This window comes from Ascaphus truei, chromosome 3 (assembly GCF_040206685.1).
Source record: "Ascaphus truei isolate aAscTru1 chromosome 3, aAscTru1.hap1, whole genome shotgun sequence".
NCBI lineage: Eukaryota > Metazoa > Chordata > Amphibia > Anura > Ascaphidae > Ascaphus > Ascaphus truei.
In genome coordinates this window covers 86,767,596-86,789,462 of record NC_134485.1, presented here as the reverse complement: position 1 = coordinate 86,789,462, position 21,867 = coordinate 86,767,596, and the positions used below count along the sequence as shown (strand labels likewise).

The 21,867-nt window shown below is 43.2% G+C and overlaps 1 protein-coding gene across 1 annotated transcript; it reads right to left on the bottom strand.

Annotated features, from left to right (window-relative positions):
• Positions 1-1,970: 1,970 nt before the first annotated feature.
• Positions 1,971-21,610, bottom strand: METTL27 (methyltransferase like 27). The gene is made up of 6 exons (XM_075594519.1): positions 21,524-21,610; positions 14,105-14,393; positions 13,877-14,005; positions 10,157-10,292; positions 8,955-9,047; positions 1,971-7,381 (listed from the first exon to the last, which is right to left on the bottom strand). The coding sequence occupies exons 2-6, from the start codon at positions 14,222-14,224 to the stop codon at positions 7,146-7,148; spliced, it is 714 nt and encodes a 237-aa protein (XP_075450634.1). The 5' UTR covers positions 14,225-14,393; positions 21,524-21,610; the 3' UTR covers positions 1,971-7,145.
• Positions 21,611-21,867: the final 257 nt, after the last annotated feature.

The following is a 21,867-nucleotide window of genomic DNA, read 5'->3' as shown; positions in this document are numbered from 1 at the left end:
TCAAACAATTCTGTTGATAGCCAAGAGATGCATTGTGCTAAAGTGGATAGACACAGAACCGCCAACTTTGGAGCTAGTAGAGCGCAAAATGCTGGACCTGTTCAAATTGGATAGGTTGGATGCATGGTTAGAAGGGCCATCATCAAAAAAATAGGATGATTTGAGCATTGGAAACAGTTCCCGACAAACACCCAATTCATCAATAGGAAAATCTGGGAGGAAATACTAGAAACTAATATATAAGGTATTCAAGGGTTAAAGTGTTTAAAACCCCAGGATAAAGTGTTTAAAAGAAAGGAACTAGAGATACGTCGATTCAGTTAGTGACTTTTAGTCAAAGTTAAGATGTAGAATAGGATTTTTTTTTTTTTTTTTTTTTTTTTTCTATGTATGTTTTATGTGGATTTTGGCCTATCTCCTAGATAAAAAAATTTTTTGCGGACAGGAGTACATTGTATCTTCTGAAGGAGGAGATAGGCCCAAAAGAAAAAGGGAAGAAAATAATAGATCACAACCAGGTATGAAGCACTTTCAAGATCGAAAGCTAAGCATAGATAGAGAATCGGAGGCAACAGTCATGGGTATACATTATACTATGTGTATTGTATAACCAAAAGTTGTATAAGTAGCAAATGTACCAATATAAGATATGATTAAAGCTGACATTCTATGTATCTGTGTGATCGGAATAAATAAAGTTAAAAAAATAAAACAAAAAAACACAAGAAGGGCCAGGGGGGCAGAGAGGGGATTGCCCCCCGGGCCAGTTGTATTTCCAGAAATAAATGCCGACAGTGGCCTCAGCCTGCAACAGGAGATGTGTAAGCTGCGGGTGGAGCTAGTTTGGGGGCGGTACTAAGAATGCAGATGGAGCAGGAGGGCTAAGGTAAGGAGCTTTGTCCTTGCTGGGGAGAAGAGGGGTAAACATGTAAGGGGCTTTGGGCTGGGGTGAGGGAAGAGTTAGCCCCACTCTGGATGCCCTTGATCCAGAGGGTGGCAGGGAAGGACCATCCTAAGGGAGAACAGTCAGAGTGGATTGGACATTCCTGTACCTATCTGCTGCTGCTGCCATGGAGAATAAAGACTGCTGCTTTTAAAGACAACCTTGTGTGTGAGACTGGAATCTCTCATCCCTGTGGGAACTCTCTGGTAAGGATTCCACCCCGCATTCCTGGGGCTTACTAAAGATGGAGGCGCTGCACCATTGAACCAGAACAAAGGCATCCACCCCAGTAACCTGTTCCTGTTATCCCCCATGTCATCGCGGGAGACTCAGGCCCTCCTGTTGCCAGCAGGTATGCACCACATAAAGACACCTAGCCAGACCCCAGAACACCGTATCTGCGATTGGCCCGGGGTCCAGGGGCTACACAACAAAACAGATAATAAACACAGAAGTCACAACCAGGTGTGGAGTGAGCGAAGCAGAATCTGGATTAAGGTAATGGTGAAATTGGGAGAAAATCGGTTTCCACATATTCAGCCTTAGGTAACCCACATTTACATTCTCATGTCACCCCTGCTGCACCCCCATAACATCACACACCCTCCACGCTTCCTCTCACCCTGTGTATAAAAGAGAGACTACCAGGGAGACTATATATATATATTTATACTGCTGCGGCCAAGTTTATTCGAGCATTTGCCCGTTCTTGGCCGCAGCAGTAGCCTGGCGCGCGCCCGAGAGTGACGGGCGCGCGCCGAAGCAGCGGAAGAGCGCCCTCCGATCGGGGCGCTCTCCCTACCGCTGCCGGGTCCGCCGGGTCCCCCGGAACCCCCTGCCGCTGTCCCGCGATCGCGGGACACCAGGGCTCCCTCGGGGAGCCCCTGGACGCGCGTGCAGGGGGCGCACGCTCCCGAAGACGCGTGACCGCGCGTCGAGGGGCGGCCACTAGCAAGCCGGGAAATCTCCCGGCTTGCGGTACCGGCCACACTCGAATAAAGTGTGTCGGTACTGTATATACACACAATCACCTGCCAAATTCCAAAGGGCAGTATCAACATAGTTAACAGACTGTGACGTCAGGGCTATTCTTATCAGAGACATCACAGAAATCAGTTTTTTCAGGATGGACAAAATAATAATAATAATGCTATGTATGGGTAATATGAACACAAAAGGCAAATAACGGCACAACAAATCAAATTAAACTAAACCCTCCACACCTCGTCGATCAGTACGTCAGTCATATTTCAGCCTGCAACTGACCGTGCCACCTTCATGACCGTGTAGTTCAAGTTTGGTAACAGTTTCAAATGACAATAACAAGCCCGACCCCTTTCCAGTTCCCTGCTGTAAATGAAAACAAAGGAAAAATTCCAGACTTGCAAAAACGATTAAACAATACTTGTATCATCGATATTAAACATTTTGGAACTACACCGTAAATGTGTATTTCAACTAAATGACCCACCGCCCCTTTTTTCCAGCATAGGTGGTAAGGAGGGGGTCTCTGGAGCTGAATCTTATTAATTTGGCCTCTGGTTATAGTGACCAGACGTCCCGGGTTTTAGCCATTTGTCCTGGTTCCCGACTTTTCTGGCCAGTCACGGTTTTATCTACTACGGCCTCGAATGCGCGATCGGTACTTGCGCGACCGGGAAGGTCCGATTGAGCAAGCGCACTAGAAGCCGGCAAGTCAAGTGCTGATCGTGCATAAGTGGCCGCTAACATCAATCGAGCATGCGCAGCTGGCAGGCGCTCATCACGCATGCGCAGTCAGCACACAGAACTGCCCATGCGAGTCATTTGTCCTGGTTTTTCCTAGGAGAAATATTGTCACCCTAACTCTAGTGGACCCCCTGATCCCGGAGATACTTATCTCTGTATGTGCTTCTGGTACTTCCTGGTTTTTAAATCTCCTACTGCACGTGGGCCAATAAGGAGCAGCTTCCTATGTGACAGGGAGATTTAAAACTCAATTCTGGTTTCCCAGCAGGGGATGGTACCGGGGGCACCTTCGGAGGTATCTTGAGAAGCAGTTTATCTACCAGAGACCCCCTTCTTGCCTTCTATTAAAAAAAAAAGAACGGGTAGAAGGATTTACATCTTTAAAATGTGTCCCTTGATGTCACTACTGATGTCTGAACTACAAAATGTCTCTTTCACCTCTTGCGGAGTGATAACGTACTTCCTGTTAATAAGAATCTGATCAGGCCCTTTTCTTCTAGTAACAATGCAAGATTAACAATATATATTTTTTTAAGACCCTCTGTATAAAAGATGATATCTGTGAGTGATTTATAAACTGCTTTTCTGTAATGTATCAAAGCAGAACCCTCACTTCTAGCAAAATCCAGGGATTTATTTTAAAGTCACTGTATACAAAACGGAAACATGATCTGGAAACTCCCTCCTAGTAACACAAAAGATTTATAAAGTTCCCCCCTAGTAAAATATGGAAGCTGTTAAAGTCCTTCAATTAAATGTCAGGACAACAACTTGTTATAGCAAGGGATTAATAAAGTTTTAAATGGCAAAGAAGACCCAGATCCAAGCATTCCACCCTCATCTCTCTGCCGGAATGACAGAGCTACTGTTCAAAGGTACAACACCCGATGCTCTATTCAAAAGCATATTATTAATAATGTTTTTGATGTCATAATTTAACAAGCCTTTTCTCACTTTATCTCCCTTTTTGTAGTGTGAAACAAGCCTGCTTTTGTTCCCCCTCTCCCCCCGTAATATAAAGTACGGAAGAAAAAAGTGGCACGATACCATCAAGGACCAATACTTCTACGATTATTTCTTATGCCACGCACGGGTAGTGGTTTACAGCTGGGGTTGCCAAAATGTTCCATGTAATAATCATTTGAAGGACCAGCATACTTCCACCTAGCTCGCTCTTACCACCGAATATTTAATCATTGTGCTTTCCACAAAATATCTGTTGGCTTTGCACGTTTACCCCAATACCAGAACCGATGTGTGAAGGAGTATTGGGGCATTCCCCTACCACCAGGTCTGGCTCAAGGCCTTTTGGTAGCATAGGTGATATTCTATATTGAACCTCCATGTACACACTCAAGTGTAAGCTCACACATGCTGACACGTGCATGCAGGACCCTATTTTATATGCAGTGAAATAGCTCCTTAATGTCAGGGAAGTCTCTGAACTCCATTTATTTGAGTGGTGCTCACAGGCTGCCCTGACAATAGTGGCACCAACACTTACCTACCCTAGGCAAACACCTACTTTTCCCACCCCCCTGGGCCAGCCATGATTATAGCATCACAAGATTGATAAAAAAACCTTTTATAATAAGTTACGACACCAGTGCATCGCCTCCAAATACCTTCACGTGGCAGATACGGAGCCTTTATATAAAGTTATGTCAGAGAGTGCAACTCGCCTAAGTAATGTCAGGGGGTGTATTCAGTACCTCAATCGCTCCTCGCAGAATCAGGGATACATGAAGTACCTCTCAACAATGGAGCATCAAGGATATTATTTTTTTCCTCCTAGTTAAAATGTAACATAGCAATGTTGTGTTTGGGGGGGGGGGGGGTGGAGGAAGACAGATGTCCATGGAGTTTAACCATTTGGTTTAATGCTAAACTGGATGAGAAACTCCTATTATATTTTTATTTCCTGAGGAAAGCAACCAAAATATTCTAATGCAACATTTCACAAGGAGAAAATAAGTATTCCTTCCCTATGTTTAACCTCTTTAGTTCCCTTTGGACATACTTATCATGGCTGTTCTGGACCAAGCACACCCTGATAGAAGCACAGGGACAGGCAGGTTAACTCAATCCCATATATCAAGCAAGGGAACCTCCTTACTTGCTGAAGTGTTTATTTGGGGCAACAACATATAATTAAAAAGGGCGGGAAAGTACTAAGGGAACACTGGGGCATGAGAGGGGGCGGGGAGCTATCAGGGAAGTGGGATAAATGCAAGATATAGGGATAGGTAAAAATCAGTAACTTTACCAGGATAGGAGAAATGACTGCTCAAGATGGCTGCTGGTACTAAAAGAAAGCAGGCTGGTCTGTGCTGATGGGATACCACCTGGAAAGGGGAGGAGGAGCGCTCCATCTGGGTTATAAAGGCAGGAAGGGGGGTTGCCAAGGCAACTGGCTGAAGCCAAGAATCCCAATGTTGAAACATTGTTGCCACAGCTAGGCTAAGGAGTGCGGGCAGCCTGAAGACAGAGAAAAACACAATCCTGTTCCAGGACAATGGCGCTAGGCTTGATTTCTGCAATCTGCACGGAAGGCGATCACCCACCCATCGACGTTACCAGCGTGACATAGTGATCACATGATTAGTAAGTGCCAGAGGGGGCCGTGGCCACGGAGGTTGCAGGACCCTCTGCCACTGAAGTGTTTGAACCTCGGCTGACAAAAGCTTAACATGGCAAAAACAGAGCTCCTCATACTTCCTCCCAATCCTGGCCCTATTTCCTCCTTAGGAAATTAGGCCTTGAGCATACACAGCGCTATGCGACGTGCGCGCGTTCGTCACTGACCCTTGGCGGCCAATGGTAGTGTCGCCGCTGCAGTTGCTGGAGTCTTTCAAAAGTGTGATTCCAGGCTAAAGCAGCGCGACGTCAGTTTCAGCAGCCAATCAATGTGCAGACGTTTTCATTGATTGGCTGCTGAAATTGCTAGGGTGACGGGTGAGACGGGGTTTATTATTTTATTTATTATTTATTCTAATTATTAAATGATGTACATTATATAACATTATTTATTCATCCGCCGCCCACCAGCTCCCGTGCTTCCTCCCCCGAAACCGGCCCGCTCGCGAATCATTCCGTCTGCTGGGGATGTTCACACCTCGCCCACCAGACGGAGGCGCGTGCACGCAGCGCTGTGTGTGCGCTCTCAGCCTTACTGTTGGAAGTACCATCATTCACCCAGTAGCCCAGGCACGCTGCTTAGGGGTCACACTCGACTCGTCTCTCACATTCAAAAGATAGCAAAAAAACTGTTGTATTTTCCTCCACAATATTACCAAAATACTCCCTTTCCTCTCCCCTACAATCTGTCCTAAACACTGCTGCCAGAATCACTCTACTCTTTCCTAAATCTGTCACCTCCTGAAATCCCTCTCCTGGCTTCCGATCAAATCCCGCATCTCACACTCAATTCTCCTCCTCACTTTTAAAGCTTTACACTCTTCTGCCCCTCCTTACATCTCAGCCCTAATTTCTCGCTATGCACCATCCCGACTCTTGCTTTCCGCTCAAAGATGTCTTCTCTCTACCACTTTTTATCTAAAGCCCTCTCCCGCCTTAAACCTTTCTCACTGACTGCCCCACACCCCTGGAATGCCCTTCTCCTCAATATTTGACTAGCACCCACTCTATCCACCTTTAAGACCCACATTAAAACACACCTGCTTAAGGAAGCATATGAGTCGCTCCATGGCTGATAATTAACACCTCCTACATAAAGCTTGCCCCCCTGCAGACGCACTTACCAGAACGCCCACCTGTCTCTGTACGTTCTTCCTACCAATAAATTAGATTGTAAGCTCTTCGGAGCAGGGACTCCTTTACCTAAATGTTACTTTTATGTCTGAAGCACTTCTCCCTTTCATGTGTTATTTATATTTTCTTATTTGTTATCTATATGATTGTCACATGTATTACTGCTGTGAAGTGCTATGTACATTAATGGCGCTACATAAATAAAGACATACATGCACATGGTCTGAGAAAGTGTGTAACGTTTTCTGAAATGAATCTGCTCTGTCCCAACTTTCCAGCATCCAAGAGAAGCATATGACACATTTTCACTCCACGTCCTTTGTTGCTGCTAAAATATCCTTTAATCTCAGTTGGTGACCCTGTTTTAAATGGTATAGACATAGTTTAAAAAAAATTCCATTGACCCTGAATATAATTGGAAAACAGTAACCATATCCCATCTTTCCGAATGTGAACAATCGTCTAATTTACAGTCTCAAACCATAATTAAGATGTTCCTTCCAGCCTCTCAATGTGGTTGCCTTTCTCTACTTCTTTGATAGTAATAAAACATTCCGCTATAAACGCCCCCTCCTACCATCAGTAGCATCAATGCTTTTATAGAACTCTTCTGTTTAGAAATCATATATTTCTTTACATTAAAAGCACTGGGAAAATATTATCCGTGAAACCACTACTGCTCCCCTGGGTCCTCTTAAAAACATCACCGCACCCCGGGAGTGGCTGCAGGTTTGTGGTACAGGTATATGGACCCGGAAATGTAGTCTGATTCCTCTGCGGCCTCCTCCTCAGAGCTGGCTTTCTCCCACTTCTCCACCTCCTGCACAGAGACGCAGTCCCATAACCCTTTGCTCTGCAGTGCAGACAGCTCTCGCTCGAGCTCAGCCTTGTACTGGAGGTTAGATGGATTACTGCGGGTAGTGAGACACACAAAGCCCCCTGCATGGAGAGAGAGAGAGAGTTAAAAATAGAGAGAGCAGGAAAAGTCAGAGAGCAGAGAGAAACAGAGTTAGTTTAAAAAAGCGACGCCTCCCATTGGCCCCACTTGGTGGTCTTTCACTGGAAAAAAATCCAGTTTGAAAGAAATGTAATTATGTTAAAAGAAAGCATGTTGGTAAAACGTTTGTTTTTCCACTAAGGGATTGAAACTCCTTGGAGGGTTAATATTTCCAGACCTGACACATTCATCTGAAATAATGACACAAATATGCTGTGTAGTGTGGATTGTTTACTTACTGCACCAACCCCCCTCCCCAACAAGTGATGGTGTGTTTAATAAAATATACATTTCATTCCTTACTGTGTTATGGTAGGTGTGTGGGGGGGGGGGGGGGTGCAGTGCCTTGCTGGCATAAGAATGAAAGTGATCTTCTTAATTTAGGATCTATACAAATACCACAGAATAGGAAATATACTTCTTACATCCGAGAATGCAGAGACGACTCCACAACTGCAGTGATCAGGGCGGATTTAGAAATCTATAGTGAAACAGTTCGTGTTTGTGGACATTTTCATTTCCTTTTTTTTTTCCCCTTCTCCTGTTCAATCAGTTCTGAAATCCAATACCAAGAATAATATAATCTGCTCGGTTGGTGATTTTGCCATTGCTACAAATGCACGGCAACAACTTCATTGCAAATCCACAGTATTGATGTCATTGAACAGGGCTGGGGCGCAGAATAAGCTTCATTATAGACTGACAAACCCACCAATGACAACTAATTAAATTACTTCTAGAATTATGAGACAAGAGTGGTGATGCACTTAGAAAACTCAGTTCGGAAATGATGGGGGGGAGGGGGGTTAATAGTTTGCTGGATAGGAATCATTTTCCTCGTCTCTGCGATGTTGGTCAGCTTATAATAATGGTTTCTCCTGTATAGCGTTGACAATGTATGCAGCGAGTCCCTGCCCGGTAGAGCTAACGATCTATTTTTTTGGTGCCTGAGGCACAGGGAGATAAAGTGACTTGGATCACAAGGGATTTGAACCAGGCTCCCCTGCTTCACACTCCGTGTCATTGGTTTCAGAGTCGGTGCCTTTACTCATTGAGTCATTCCAAAGTGGGTACTTTTGCTTGTTCTTTGATAAACACAAATACTAGCAATGCTACTGTAAGGCATTGTTTATACCGGCAGCGGCCGTGTGCACGCCACCAAAACAAATTAATGTAATCCAATGCAACTGCCTATAGTTCGTGCTCGGCTCGAGCGCTGCAGAGCGACCACGCAATCTTTTCCCAAGCAGATTTTGAATTTTGACACGCGCCGGCCACATTATGTGAGCGGTTCAGCCAATGAGGGCGAACCGCTCACAACAATGCCTCCTCCTCGCCACCCGATGCCTTCTGCCTGCAGTGCAGGTTTCGGTCGTGCGCATCGCCCTTGTGACGTCACGAGGGAGCGCGCACACTGCCGGACCGGGTATAATCAAGGCCAAAGAGTCACCACGAGAGCGGCAGAGTCTGCAAGCGAAGAAGACTGAGATAGGACAGACAGTGTGGTTCACTCACCAGGTTTTGTGACACGAATCAGCTCCGGCATCACCGATACTGGAACCTGCCCCTCACTCAGCGCTCCCACAATGACCACGGCATCGTACCGCCCTGAAAAAGAGTGTCAGAAAGCCCGTGAGAGTAATCATGTACCAGTGCATCGCACTCAGCTGAAACACAGTGCCAGAGAAAATGAGACAGCTGGAGTGCGTCACAAACTAAGTGTTCAAGAGACTGTAAGATCCACGTTTAATGGATGAGCAGTGTGGTAACACATTTCAATGAATGTTAATGCACCACTATAATGAATAATGGCCCTGGGGTTACATTTATTAGGCCATGACACACCTTTCCTGTGTTGTAGAAGACACTAGTCTTACTCATTTGAATCAAGCTCAAATCTGGAATAGGGGCCTGAGAGAACGTGTTATATGAACTCAGTAGGGTCAGACTTTAAGGCTACGGCCCTAGAGCGCACGTCACGCACGCGACGGGATGCTTGGCGGTGTTCGTTCCCTACATCCGAGTAATCTGAAGGACTTGAGATCACTCGTGATGGGAAGTCGCAGCGGGAGTGCGACCAGGATGTCACGCAGCCGGTTTGCCCTCATTGGGTGAACCGCCGCCGTGACGTGGCAAAAGCTCGGCCGCTGTGCCAAAAATCGTGTCTTTTGGCAAAGGTGGTCACGTATCGCGCTTTGTGCAGGCGCGTGGCGGCAGTGACTAGGGCCGGGCCCCATAGAGGGCCGTATCTTGTTTGCGTCTTGCACACCATAGCGTGCACAGCTGCAAGCAGTGGGGATGAGGTCTAAGGCTGGGGCCATGGTGCCTTCGCCCGTGCAGAGGCACGCGCGGCCGTGACGTCACCCGCTTAAAGCGGGTGCATTTTTTGGCCATTGTACGCGCTCTGTCTGTGGGCGTGTATGGGGGCGTGCCAGTGACGTCACTGGAGCTGGTTCGCTCTCATTGGGCGAACCGCTCACGTGACCTGTCTGTCGCACTGAGAAATCAGTTTAACTGATTTCTCACGCAACGCGCGCCCCCTCTTGCTTTCGCGTGGACACGCCCGCACGCCACATGGACGCGAACACTGCCTTAAGGCAGTCGGTTTGCTCAGCGTGCGCACTCCTCCGCACGGTCTACAGAACCATGGCCCCAGCCTAAGAGAGGCAAAGCACAGTATCATATCTTCCAGGCACGCCCATCACACTATCTGTTACCAGACGGAGAAGGTAGTGGCTCCTGTCCCAGCATGCACTGCTTCAGCTCCTGATACAGTCCTTTGCTATGAGCAACTTGAAGCATCCCAGCACTGCCATCCAATCCGTGAAACAGGCTAAAGCCGCGACGCTGCAACTGGACGAAAGGGAGAACTGGTGAGAGAAGAAGAGGGAAAAATTGGGGGAAGCTGGGGAGGAAAGAGCAGACAGGAATATTACAGAACAATAAAAAAATGTATTAGTTGCACAGTCATAGTGTTACATAGTTACAGAGTACGAGGTTGAAAAAAAAGACATATTTCCATCGAGTTAAGCCTATGCTAAATGTAGACGACAGATACTTATCCTATACAGGTGGTCCTCCCTATCCGACAGCCAGATAATGCATTCCGATGAACGCATTATCCGACTTTAGAACGGATTATCCGACACTCACCGCCGCGGATTAACATAGAATCCGCAATCTAACGGTCCGCTAACCGATTGCGGTTTGTGGGATGGATTCCGGGTGATAATCTTTGTTTAACATCTACCTGGTATGAGCTGAATAGGCAGACCTCACCCCCCCCCCCTTAATTGTTAGCCAAGTGACTGTGTGTTAGAGTATTTAAGTGAGTCTATCTTGGCTGTGAGCCACATGGCTGTGTCACCTCAAAGCGTCACATAAAGTGTCTGCGGAGTTAATACTGGAGTTAGAATTGGAGTCGAATACTACAAGACGATCTGGACTCTGCACTTCAAAAACAACTACAATCTTGTAAACTGTGAGAACTTGACTTTCTAATTGCTGTGATAATTTGTGCTCTTCCTATCCACCAATACCTGGTTTAGTCTCTCGTCTTGCATCTCACAATGCCTTCCTTACTGCTTTTTCTGTTTAATGTCTCCTCACTCCTTTGTAAACGTTTCTGTTCTCTCCAACATTCCCACTTCCCGCCTATCCACATTTCTTAATCTCTCCTGCCCTCCACCTATGTCTGTGCCCATACTGTACACTGCAACATTATTTATACACCTCTTTCCCAACAACTTCCTTGCCCCTCAATAAAAAGCACCCCCACAAATCTTCTATTCACACCTTCTTTCCTCTCCTAATCCTGAACCCAGACATAAATACACCTGCTCTCACCCATGCCTCCCTGCCATTTCCTCCAATGCAAATGGTGTTAACATTCTGATGTAATTCTGACCAACCTTAAAATTTACCCCACAAATCAAGCATCCCAATAGCCTGCACTCATGGCTATTGTCCCACACTCACAGTCACTCCTACCACCCATTGTGACCAAGCACAGCCATCTACAACACGTATTCCTCACCTGCTGTCTCTGTAAGTTTCCCAACATAACTCTAAGATTGTAAGCTCTTCGGGGCTGGGATTTCCTTTCCTATTGTCTGATTTTGCTGCGCTTAATGTATTATTATAATTCCCTGTACTGTATTCTTTGTGAAGTGCCGAGTACGCTTTTGGCGCTATATACATAAAGACATACATACATACATACATACATACATACATAACACGCCTGTATTTGTATTTACAGTATTTTGATCCAGAGGAAGGCCAACAATGATGTCTCATAAGAGGAAAATAAATTATTTCCTGACTCCAATAATGGCAATCAGATTACTCCCTGAAGAAACATAGTTACATAGTTACATAGTAGATGAGGTTGAAAAAAGACATAGGTCCATCAAGTTCAACCTGTGCTAAATTTATACAACAGATACTTTATCCTATATCTATACTTACTTATTGATCCAGAGGAAGGCAAACAAAAAACCCCATTAAGGGGAAAAATTAATTCATTCCTGACTCCAAGAATTGGCAATCGGATTAATCCCTGGATCAACATCCTTCCCATGTATACTTATTTGGTATATCCCTGTATACCTTTCCCATCTAAAAAGATGTCCAACCTTTGTTTGAACAAATCTATTGTATCTGCCATCACAGTCTCCATGGGTAATGAATTACACATTTTAACTGCCCTTACTGTAAAGAACCCTTTCTTTTGTTGCTGGTGAAATTTCCTTTCCTCCAACCTTAAGGGATGGTCCCGAGTCCTTAGTACTGCCCGTGGGATGAATAGTTCTTTTGAAAGCTCCTTGTATTGTCCCCGAATATATTTGTATATAGTTATCATATCCCCTCTTAGACGCCTCTTTTCTAATGTAAATAAATCTAATTTAGCTAGCCTCTCCTCATAAGTTAGATTGTCCATCCCCTTTATTAATTTGGTGGCTCTTCTCTGCACTCTCTCTAGTTCCATAATGTCTTTTCTTAGGATTGGTGCCCAAAATTGTACTCCATATTCAAGGTGTGGTCTTACTAGTGCTTTGTAAATGGGCATAATTATGTTTACTTCCCTTCAATCCATTGCCCGTTTGATGCAAGATATGATCTTGTTTGCCTTTGCAGCTACTGCATGACTTTGGGCACTATTGCTAAGCCTGCAGTCTACAAGCACTCCTAAATCCTTCTCCATCAAGGATTCCCCCAATATATCTCCATTTAATTTGTAAGTCACCTTTTTATTCTTGCATCCCAAATGCATAACCTTACATTTATCTGTATTAAACCTCATTTGCCATTTACCTGCCCACGTTTCCAGTCTCTCCAAGTCCTTCTGAAGAGAAATTACATCCTGCTCTGATTCTATTACCTTACACAATTTAGTATCATCAGCAAAGATGAAGACTTTGCTCTCGATCCCACATCCTTTCCGTGTTTACTTATTTGGTATATCCCTGTATAACTTTCCTTTCTAATAAGATGTCCAACCTTTTTTTGAAGATATCTATTGTATCTGCCATCCCAGTCTCCATGAGTAATGAATTCCACATTTTAACTGCCCTTACTGTAAAGAACCCTTTCTTTGTTGCTGGTGTTGACACACCCATACTACCCACACTTCACAAACTCTTACAAAACTGCACATATGTTCTGCACACACATACAGACTGCTCATGCACTACTTTCACAAGAACATATCACTGGCATGCATGCATGCATGCATGCATACACATACTACTTGCACATATACATAATTCTGTGATACTCTATATACACGTGCAGTGCTTGCATACATACATGCTTCTCATATTCTTCCCCTGGCACATCCCTAGGGTATGTGCCGCCCTTAGGCAAGCACTATTAAAGATGAACTTTCCCCTCCCCCCTAAAAAATATTTTGTCCCCTGAATTTTTTTCCGCATAACATCTCCCCCCCCCCCCTTCCTTGGTAGGAAGCAGTGAATTTCTAGTTGAACCCCTTTCATTTCAGCTATTGGGAGTCCCTGCTTTCTGAGATACTTACCTCCATAGGGGGTACCAGTATCTCAGCTCAGGTTTAGATGTCCCATCACATGGGCCAATAGGAAGCCGTGATATCATATATGGCTTCCTATTGGCCCATGTGACCCGGGGCTTTAAACCTGAGCTGAGATACCGGCACCCCCTAAGGAGGTGCTTCTCAAGAAGCACGGGGTCCCCGAAGCTGAAATTAACGGGGTTCATTCCTACATGTATATAATAAAAATTAAGGAAAGCAGCAGTGCTGCTACACTTTCCTTCTTGACGCCCCCCTGAGACCTGCTGCCCCTATGCGGTGCCTTACCTGCTTACCGCCTAGGGACGGCCTTCTCTCATCGCTTGCTCATACATACAGTAGACTCCCCAAACATGCTAGTGATGCCCGCACTGAATTGCCTTTTTACCTCCTGAGCTGTAAGTCCGGTTCCGCAAGCTACGTCCAGCACCAGCTGGGACTCCCGATCAGAGACACACACTGAGGCCAGCGCCACCGCAGCCAGACAGGGAGCTTTGTACTCCAACACCGAGACATCCTGAGGAGAGGAAAAATAAATAAAAAAATCACCGACACATGGGAAGATACAGATACAATCACATGGAGAAACTTGTGCACAAACACAGAACTTCATTACCTCTTCGTATTCCTGGGCCCAGTGGTCATAGAACTGCAGCTTTTGTGCAGGTGAGCAGTCTTTGTGAGCGGAGGCAATAACCTCTCTGACTTGTTGCAGGTCTCTGCAAGGGGCGGCCATACCAACCCACCGCTCTTTCCCCCCTGCGACTCTCCCTTTCTGGCTATATAGCTCTTCTCTGTGTACCTACTGGGCTTTGTGACACTGTGACGAAGCCAAAAACCTCTGCCCACGCAGGCTTCTGCTCTCCTCAGTTTCCTTAAACTCAGCAAGACAAGTTACTTGTTCCCTAAAGGAGTGGAAGCAGAGACAATATTACATTTATACATCGTGCAGCTAGAATTTATTATAATATATTGTAAAATAAATTATTCTAAAGGTTTGGATGTGCATATAGTACACGTTTTTTCCCCCTACATCTGAGGATTGTTCTTCACATGGTAAAGGCTGCTCTGCTTTTACTGTAGACGTAGTTCCACGTGTTGGAAAAGTGGCTATGCACATTCTATAGGCTCACACGTTTGTAAAAGTGAAGCCTACTTTCAGTGTGTTGTTAAAGGCATTCCATGCATTTCAAAGGTTACATGTAAAAAGCTGCTGTGGGCAATGTAAACTCATGTTGTGCATTCTAAACACCATTCTGAGCATGTTAAATGTTTCCTTGTTCTTTAGGTAACAAAAAGGGGTTTATTCTATGTCCGCCCAAGCAGCCGATTGGGCCATTTTTTGGCCGAAATTCCCCATATTTACTAAGCTTGTTTGCCTTAAGACAGAAGCCCATGCCGATTTAGCATTTTATATTTTTTTACTTACTTTAAGACATCTATCTTGCCTTTTACAAAGCGGTTTGTATTTTTTTTGTAATGTAATGATCCAGGTCAGGAGATATGAGTACTTAAAATATTAAGTACTTAATTAATGAGGCTTTCCCCAGAGCCTATTGTAGGCTAAAGGTTACCACGGTAACCAGCCGGCTCTTCGGCAACTCGTCGCCATGACAACGCAACATCAAATGACGCCACTGGGTCAAATGGCAACTCGACATCACATGACGCCGCCGATGGCAGAGAGCAGGTTAAGGAGGGGGGAGGGGAGAGCAGACGGGGGCGCGAACAGAAAAGTTTGCGCACCCCTGCCTTAAGGGGACCGAAACGTTAGCCATTTTTTCTATGTACCATACAATTGTTTAACATTACTCCTTGTGCCTTTTTGCTTTTGTCATTCTTACAAGCATTTTGGATCAATACCTACAACCTGATGCAGTGAAATGCAGCTGGTGTCTGGATTTAGCAATGATGTAAACCTCGGGATATTCCACGCATCTTTCCCTGTCACTCCTAATTCTAGTCACAATTTGCATCTGAATGTGTGCCTACTAAATCCTAACGTGATTAGAGATCCACAGAGATGTTTTCGTAACCTGCATCTAAGACTTGTAGCTGTGATTAATATCTACATTTTCCTACTTCAGGATTTTTAATATCGGACGGAGGCTCATTACATTCACATTTTCCTGAATTATGGAAATATGTTTCTCTTTTGTAAGTGTTTATACAAAAAAAAAACAATAAAAAAATGATATGTATATAAATTTGACACCCCCTTCTCCCCCATGTCAGCTGCACTAGCACAGAACATTCTCAGGTTATTTTTTTATGGAACTTGGACATTTCCACTCCAACACACCAAAATTCCTTCAGAGTGATGGCCTCCTGGTGGCTGCAGAACAAGTTTTGGCAAAATCTCTACATGAGCACATTTGCCAAAGGTGCGGCCCCTTCAACACAAAAACATCAAGACTCTTAAAAAGTCTAAAACTTTCCGTATAAATGTTCTCCCAAATTCTTATTAGAAAACGTTAAATAGGCACCGTTATGCAGACCTCGTGCGTGCAATAAGTAAAAAAATTAAAACAATCCAAAAGGCATCTAGGTATTTTTACCATTACATTGCCAACACAACGCAAGGGGACTTTGCATTCAGCTTCAGAGTATAAAAAACATTTGCGTTGTTCAGCGAGTGCTAGTTTACAATTGATGGGGGGGGGGGGGGGGGGTTCCAATAGGGTGAGTTAAGAAATGCACGTATATACATAATATATATCAAATGCACGTATATACATAATATATATCAAACAATGTGTCTGTAATTTGTTTTTTTTGTTACTTTCTATTTGTAACTTATTTTTTATTAGAGGTTTAGGAAAACAAAAAGGAAGGGATACAGAAAATAGAAAAGGGGAAGGGGGGTGGAGGGAGTACCACATTCTTAACAGGGGAATCATAAAATACTGCATATCGTCGATGAGTGACCACAACACCGCTAACATCACACAATAATCAACTCTCTGAGAGGATAGAATTCTCTACTCACACTGATTCAAACATTTCCATTAAGAGTACCAAGGCTCCCATACCTTATGAAATGTTCTTGTGTTATATCTTACATAGGCTGTCAATCTCTCCATTGATTGGACCTCTTTTACACTTAAAATAATCTCTCTCCTGGAAGGGGGTTGGGTCTTTATCCAGACCCCTGCGTTTGCACGCCTCGCCGCGGTCAGAATATGTGATAATCATTTGCATGTATTTTGGTTTAAATTATCCAGGGGTTTCCCCGGGGCCATTGTAAGCGGGTCTAGGGGGATCCTTATCTCAATTATTTCTCGTATCAATTCTGCACGATTACCCCAAATCTCTGTATTTTTGGGCAAAATCACCAAATATGGGCCATATCCCCAACACCACCGCAGCCTCTCCAACACAGATTCGTGGCCCCTGGGTAAATCTGCCTCTGAGGAGTCCGATATCATCTAAAAATAACTTTATAAATATTCTCTTTAGATATTGTTGCATTGTCCCATATCTCTTCCCACAAAAACTCTATCTGGAAATCATGAGCCCATTGATCCATATAACGGTGGGTATAGGAGACGTTAATTTCCCGAGAGATAAGAACTTGGAACAGAGGAGATGAGACCCTTTTGATCATTTTCATTTCTACATAACTCTTCGAAAACAGAGCTATCTAGGAAAGACCCACCTGGGGACAGCAGCCTAATATAATGACAAACTTGTAAAAATCTAAACACCTCAGCACCCGTGAAAGAGCATTTCTGATAAAAAAAATACCTGAACTTTAACAGTTTACCTTTAAATAGCATATCTCCCACATCTCTAATATTCTTTGCCTTCCATACATCAAAAGTGCTGGTAAACCATCCTGGACCAAAGTCAGGGTTATCAAAAATGGGGTTACATCTCGAGGGAACTGATAATAACCGATATTGAGGTTTAACCCTTTGCCAAATCTTAAAAGAGAATTTTATTACTGACAAATCAAAAAGGTCTGGTCTAGAACATTTTATTAATTTATTATTCCACAAAAGGGCCGGAAGTGCCGCTGAACTATTAAATATATTTTCTAAATCTACCCACCTATATTGTTTTTTCTGAGCATGCCAAAAAAATGATCTGTTTCAAGTGGGAGGCTAAATAATATTTCTTAATATCAGGTACCGCCAGACCCCCTCTTTCCATGGGTGCGAGCATAACTGATCTCGCAACTCTTGGTCTTTTTTTACCCCATATTAACTGCATATTCTTATTCTGTAAATCCCTTATATATTTTATCGGGATAGAGACTGAAAGTGTCTGAAAACAGTATAGTAGTTTCGAGAGAAAATTCATCTTAACTGATATAATACAGCCCATCCAGGAGATATGGACACCATTCCATATTAAAAGATCACGTTTGATTCTTGTGAAAAGCTCCGGGTAGGTATATTTGTAAAGAGATTGGTAATTTTTTGTAAGAAAGATCCTTAAATATTTCAATCTTGCTGTATTCCAATGGTAGTTGAAATGTAATTTCATTAGTTTTACCTCTGTATCTGATAAAGTTAAGTTTAGTGCCTCTGACTTGGCAGAATTAATTTTATAACCCGAAAGAGAGCCAAACTCAGAAAGATCTTCTTGTAAATTGGGAAGAGAAATCAGGGGATTCGAGATTGTCAGAATAATATCATCAGCAAACAAAGATAATTTGACATTTTCCCGGTCGATTTTAATACCCTGCATATTTAGAGTTTTGCTAATTTTAGTTGCAAGAGGCTCAATCGTTAACGCAAAAAGCAGAGAAGATAATGGACATCCCTGCCTAATGCCATTCCTGATTTTAATTTGGTTTAACTCCCCACCTGGAATTTTTTTTAAAAGCGGTTGGGGAGTCATATAGAGCCTGGGCCCCTTTTAAAAATGGACCAGAAAAACCAAACGCTTGCATAGTTCTATCCAGAAAATCCCATTTAATTCTATCAAATGTTTTTTTTGGCATCTAAATTCAATAACACAGTTTTGGGTCTAGAAAAACTTAAATAATCTATTATATTAATAATCATACACGTATTATTCGAGGCTTGACGCTTACTTACAAAACCTACCTGATCATTATATATTAGGCGGGGAAGAATTGGGTTTAATCTATTCGCCAGAATTTTACTATAAATTTTAACATCTGTATTAAGACGTGAAATTGACCTATAACTTGCGCAACTCATTCGATCTTTATCTTCTTTAGGTATCACTACCAAATTTTCTTCTGACATTTGCATGGGGATCTGGGAATCCTTAAAACAATTATTGAACATACTGTATCTAGAAGATATGGAGCTACAATGCCAAAATATTTTTTATAGTTTAAATTTGAGAATCCGTCTGGACCAGGAGCTTTTGAGGGTTTCAAACCTTTAATAACCTCCCTTAACTCTAAAATATTTATTTTAGCATTGAGACCCTCGAGCTCTTCCGTAGTCAACTTTGGCAAATCGCAAACCTGTAAATAGCGATTTGTTCTATAGATGCTTTACTAAAATTGGGGTTTGATGACTCCAGATTATACAATTTATTATAATATTTAGAAAACTCCTCGGTAATTTGGAAAGAGTTAAGTGTAACTTCTCCGTTACCATGTCTTATCGCTGAAACGTGCGTTTTAGATGTAAACCCTCTTAACTTACTCGCCTTATTACCCTTTTCTGTGTTTTCCAATCTTAGTCTACGTAATTCCTCTCTGGCCTGGCGTAGAATTTATTAATCTTCCTGCATGGGCGTCTTTTTGTTCCTGTTCTAACTCAATTATTTTTGCCGTTAACTTTCCCTGGTTAAGGTTTTTGACTCTTTTCCTGTATGAAGCTATTGAGATAAATTGACCTCTCATAGAGGCTTTACGGGCTAACCAGAGAATGGTTGGACTCTCAACTGAACCTTTATTTAACTGAAATTGTTGTTACTTTTTATTTAACATTTTCAAATGTCATTTTTAACTTTCTTAGTCTCACAAATCTTAATTTACCATCTTCTTACATACGACAGTCTCAAGCAGAAACACTATTCTTTGCATTGATAGATAGGCGTGTGAATAAGTCCTCGCTCCATTCAATTAAACGGCACTGCACTCTTCCCAGCACATTGACTAGGAGGCATATACAGTACAGCACATATACTGTAGGAACTAACAAGCAGACATTAAGAGTAATTTGGCATAAAAGTGAAAGGATACCTGTAAAAAAGCATGCAAAAAGGCCTGTTAGGACTGCAGTGATTTGTATGGTACTGGGGGAACAGAGCCTACGTTGGTATTTTTACACCCAGGGCACTGCTAATTTTATTTAGAAATGTACAATTATAATTGCACTTCAACCACTCTTCAAGCTCTTCGGGGCAGGGACTCCTTTTCCTAAATGTTACTTTTATGTCTGAAAGTACTTCTTCCCATATTTGTTATTTATACGATTATCACGTGTATCACTGCTGTGAATCACTAGGTACATGAATGACATTATATAAAGATATACATAAATACAAGAGCAACCCTCCCCCCGCCCCCCTGCTGTTATTATTATTTTTTTTACATAGGTGGGGAGCAGAGAGTTTACAGAGCTTTACCACATTACATTTCAGCTCTGGTGCCCCTCTGATTCTCAATATTTTTACCAAGGAAGGTGCTGTCTGGGAAATCAAAATCGCGGTTTAAATATTTGGGTCAAGCGGGCCAATAGGAAGCCGCAACGGCTTCACTAGGGAGTCCTCAGAGCTGAAATGCACATGGTTCACTCCGGATAACCTCTGCTGCCCACCTATGTTAATAAATAAGGGGAGTAAGGCAAGGACTGCTACTGCTAATGTAATGCTGCGTCCATAGACACTGCAGCCATGCGGAGGCGCGCAGAGGCTGAGAGAAAGCGGCTGCTTTCCCTGGCATTAGTACGCGCCGTCCGGGCGTGTCTATGGGTGGGCCACTGCCATCACGGAGCTAGTTCGCCCTCATTGGGCGAACCACTCACGTGACCGCTCTATCGTGCGAGAAATCCGTTTTAACCGATTTCACGCGCATCGCACGCCCCCTCACGCTGTATAGACGCGATCACTGCCTTTAGGCAGTCTGATCGCTCAGCGTGCGGACGCGCGGTCTGCCTATTGCAGCCTAAGGTTATGGGGTCCATTCTATATATGCTAAAATTCCCTATTGTCTTCAATGGGGAATTTGACACAAAAAAACTGCCCGATTGGCCGTTTTGGCATATATAGAATCTGCCCCTATATCTGCAATGAAGTGGAGACTACTCCTTTAATAATAGACAAAAGAAACATGAAAACGAGTGGTTTTGGCAACAGCACTTGGTTGCTTTATCCAATAGACAAAACATGAGCTTTTTATTTTATGCACTTTTGGCTAAGGCCTATTTTTTTTTCAAGGCTGTTTTGTACAATATCAATTTAGATAATAGAAAACAGACAAGAAATATGCGCCTTGGCAAATAATTATTACTCGGAGCCAGAAAAGACACATAAGTTGTGCAATTTTTGCATATAATAAAACAATGGAGCAAATAAAAAAAAAATACAAAAAAGCTATGCAGACTGGAGAACCCTTTTGGATAAAGACACTACTCCTGGCTAATATTGTCCAACTTTGCCAATCTTTCCACTATAATCCTGGCATTGTATAGCAAAACAATGTCTTCATTTGACGTCAACGAGGGCTATTTATGAGTTTAATTCTCTAAAAACCCTAATCTAATTTTCATTATTTAGCAAAAAAAAAAAAAGTTGGACAAAGACTGCCCCATAACATTTATAGAACTTGAAATCCATGTTTCATTTGCAGACCTCTTAAACATGACCATTCTGATATTAAGATTTATGGACAGCTTTGCTGATATTTTGATGGAGCCCTATAGAGAAAATCAAACTCTTCCAACATCCAGGAAGATCAAACGTGCTAATATTGTGCAACAATGCAGAGAAATTGCACCACGAGAAAGTGTAGATATAGAAGGATGAATATTAATGCATTGTCACACATAAATCTCCCTCTGCAATGCTCTGCAGTGACTGACTGGTGATCACACTGCTTTACCTTACGGCTGTCGCATTTCCTCAAGCTGCTCTTTTACAGTATGTTGACTACACTTCCCAGCATGCACTGTGAGAGGAAGCACTGCCTCCTCTCCTCGGCATGGTTAGCCAGGCCCATTGATTAAAGCGGGCTAACTCTTCAATGCATAACATTGTTAATGAAAGCAGTGTAACTGCTCCTCAGGTGCCTCAATAAAAGCAGAGCACACAGTGACCTTATAACCACATAGGGTTCAAAAGGTGTCCGAGCACAAGTGGTGCAATCCTGGGGAAAACAATCTGCAATGTATGTATCATAATATCCCGTTGAAATCAATAGGATTTTATCTTTGACATATCTGGTGC

What these genes read in the sequence shown, in the direction of transcription:
- METTL27 (XM_075594519.1), bottom strand. Translation starts at nt 14,224, where the DNA reads ATGGCCGCCCCTTGCAGAGACCTGCAACAAGTCAGAGAGGTTATTGCC. An exon ending in GGGCCCAGGAATACGAAGAG is followed by an intron (nt 14,006 to 14,104) that starts GTAATGAAGTTC and finishes TCCTCTCCTCAG; the next exon opens with GATGTCTCGGTGTTGGAGTA. An exon ending in CCGGACTTACAGCTCAGGAG is followed by an intron (nt 10,293 to 13,876) that starts GTAAAAAGGCAA and finishes CCTTTCGTCCAG; the next exon opens with TTGCAGCGTCGCGGCTTTAG.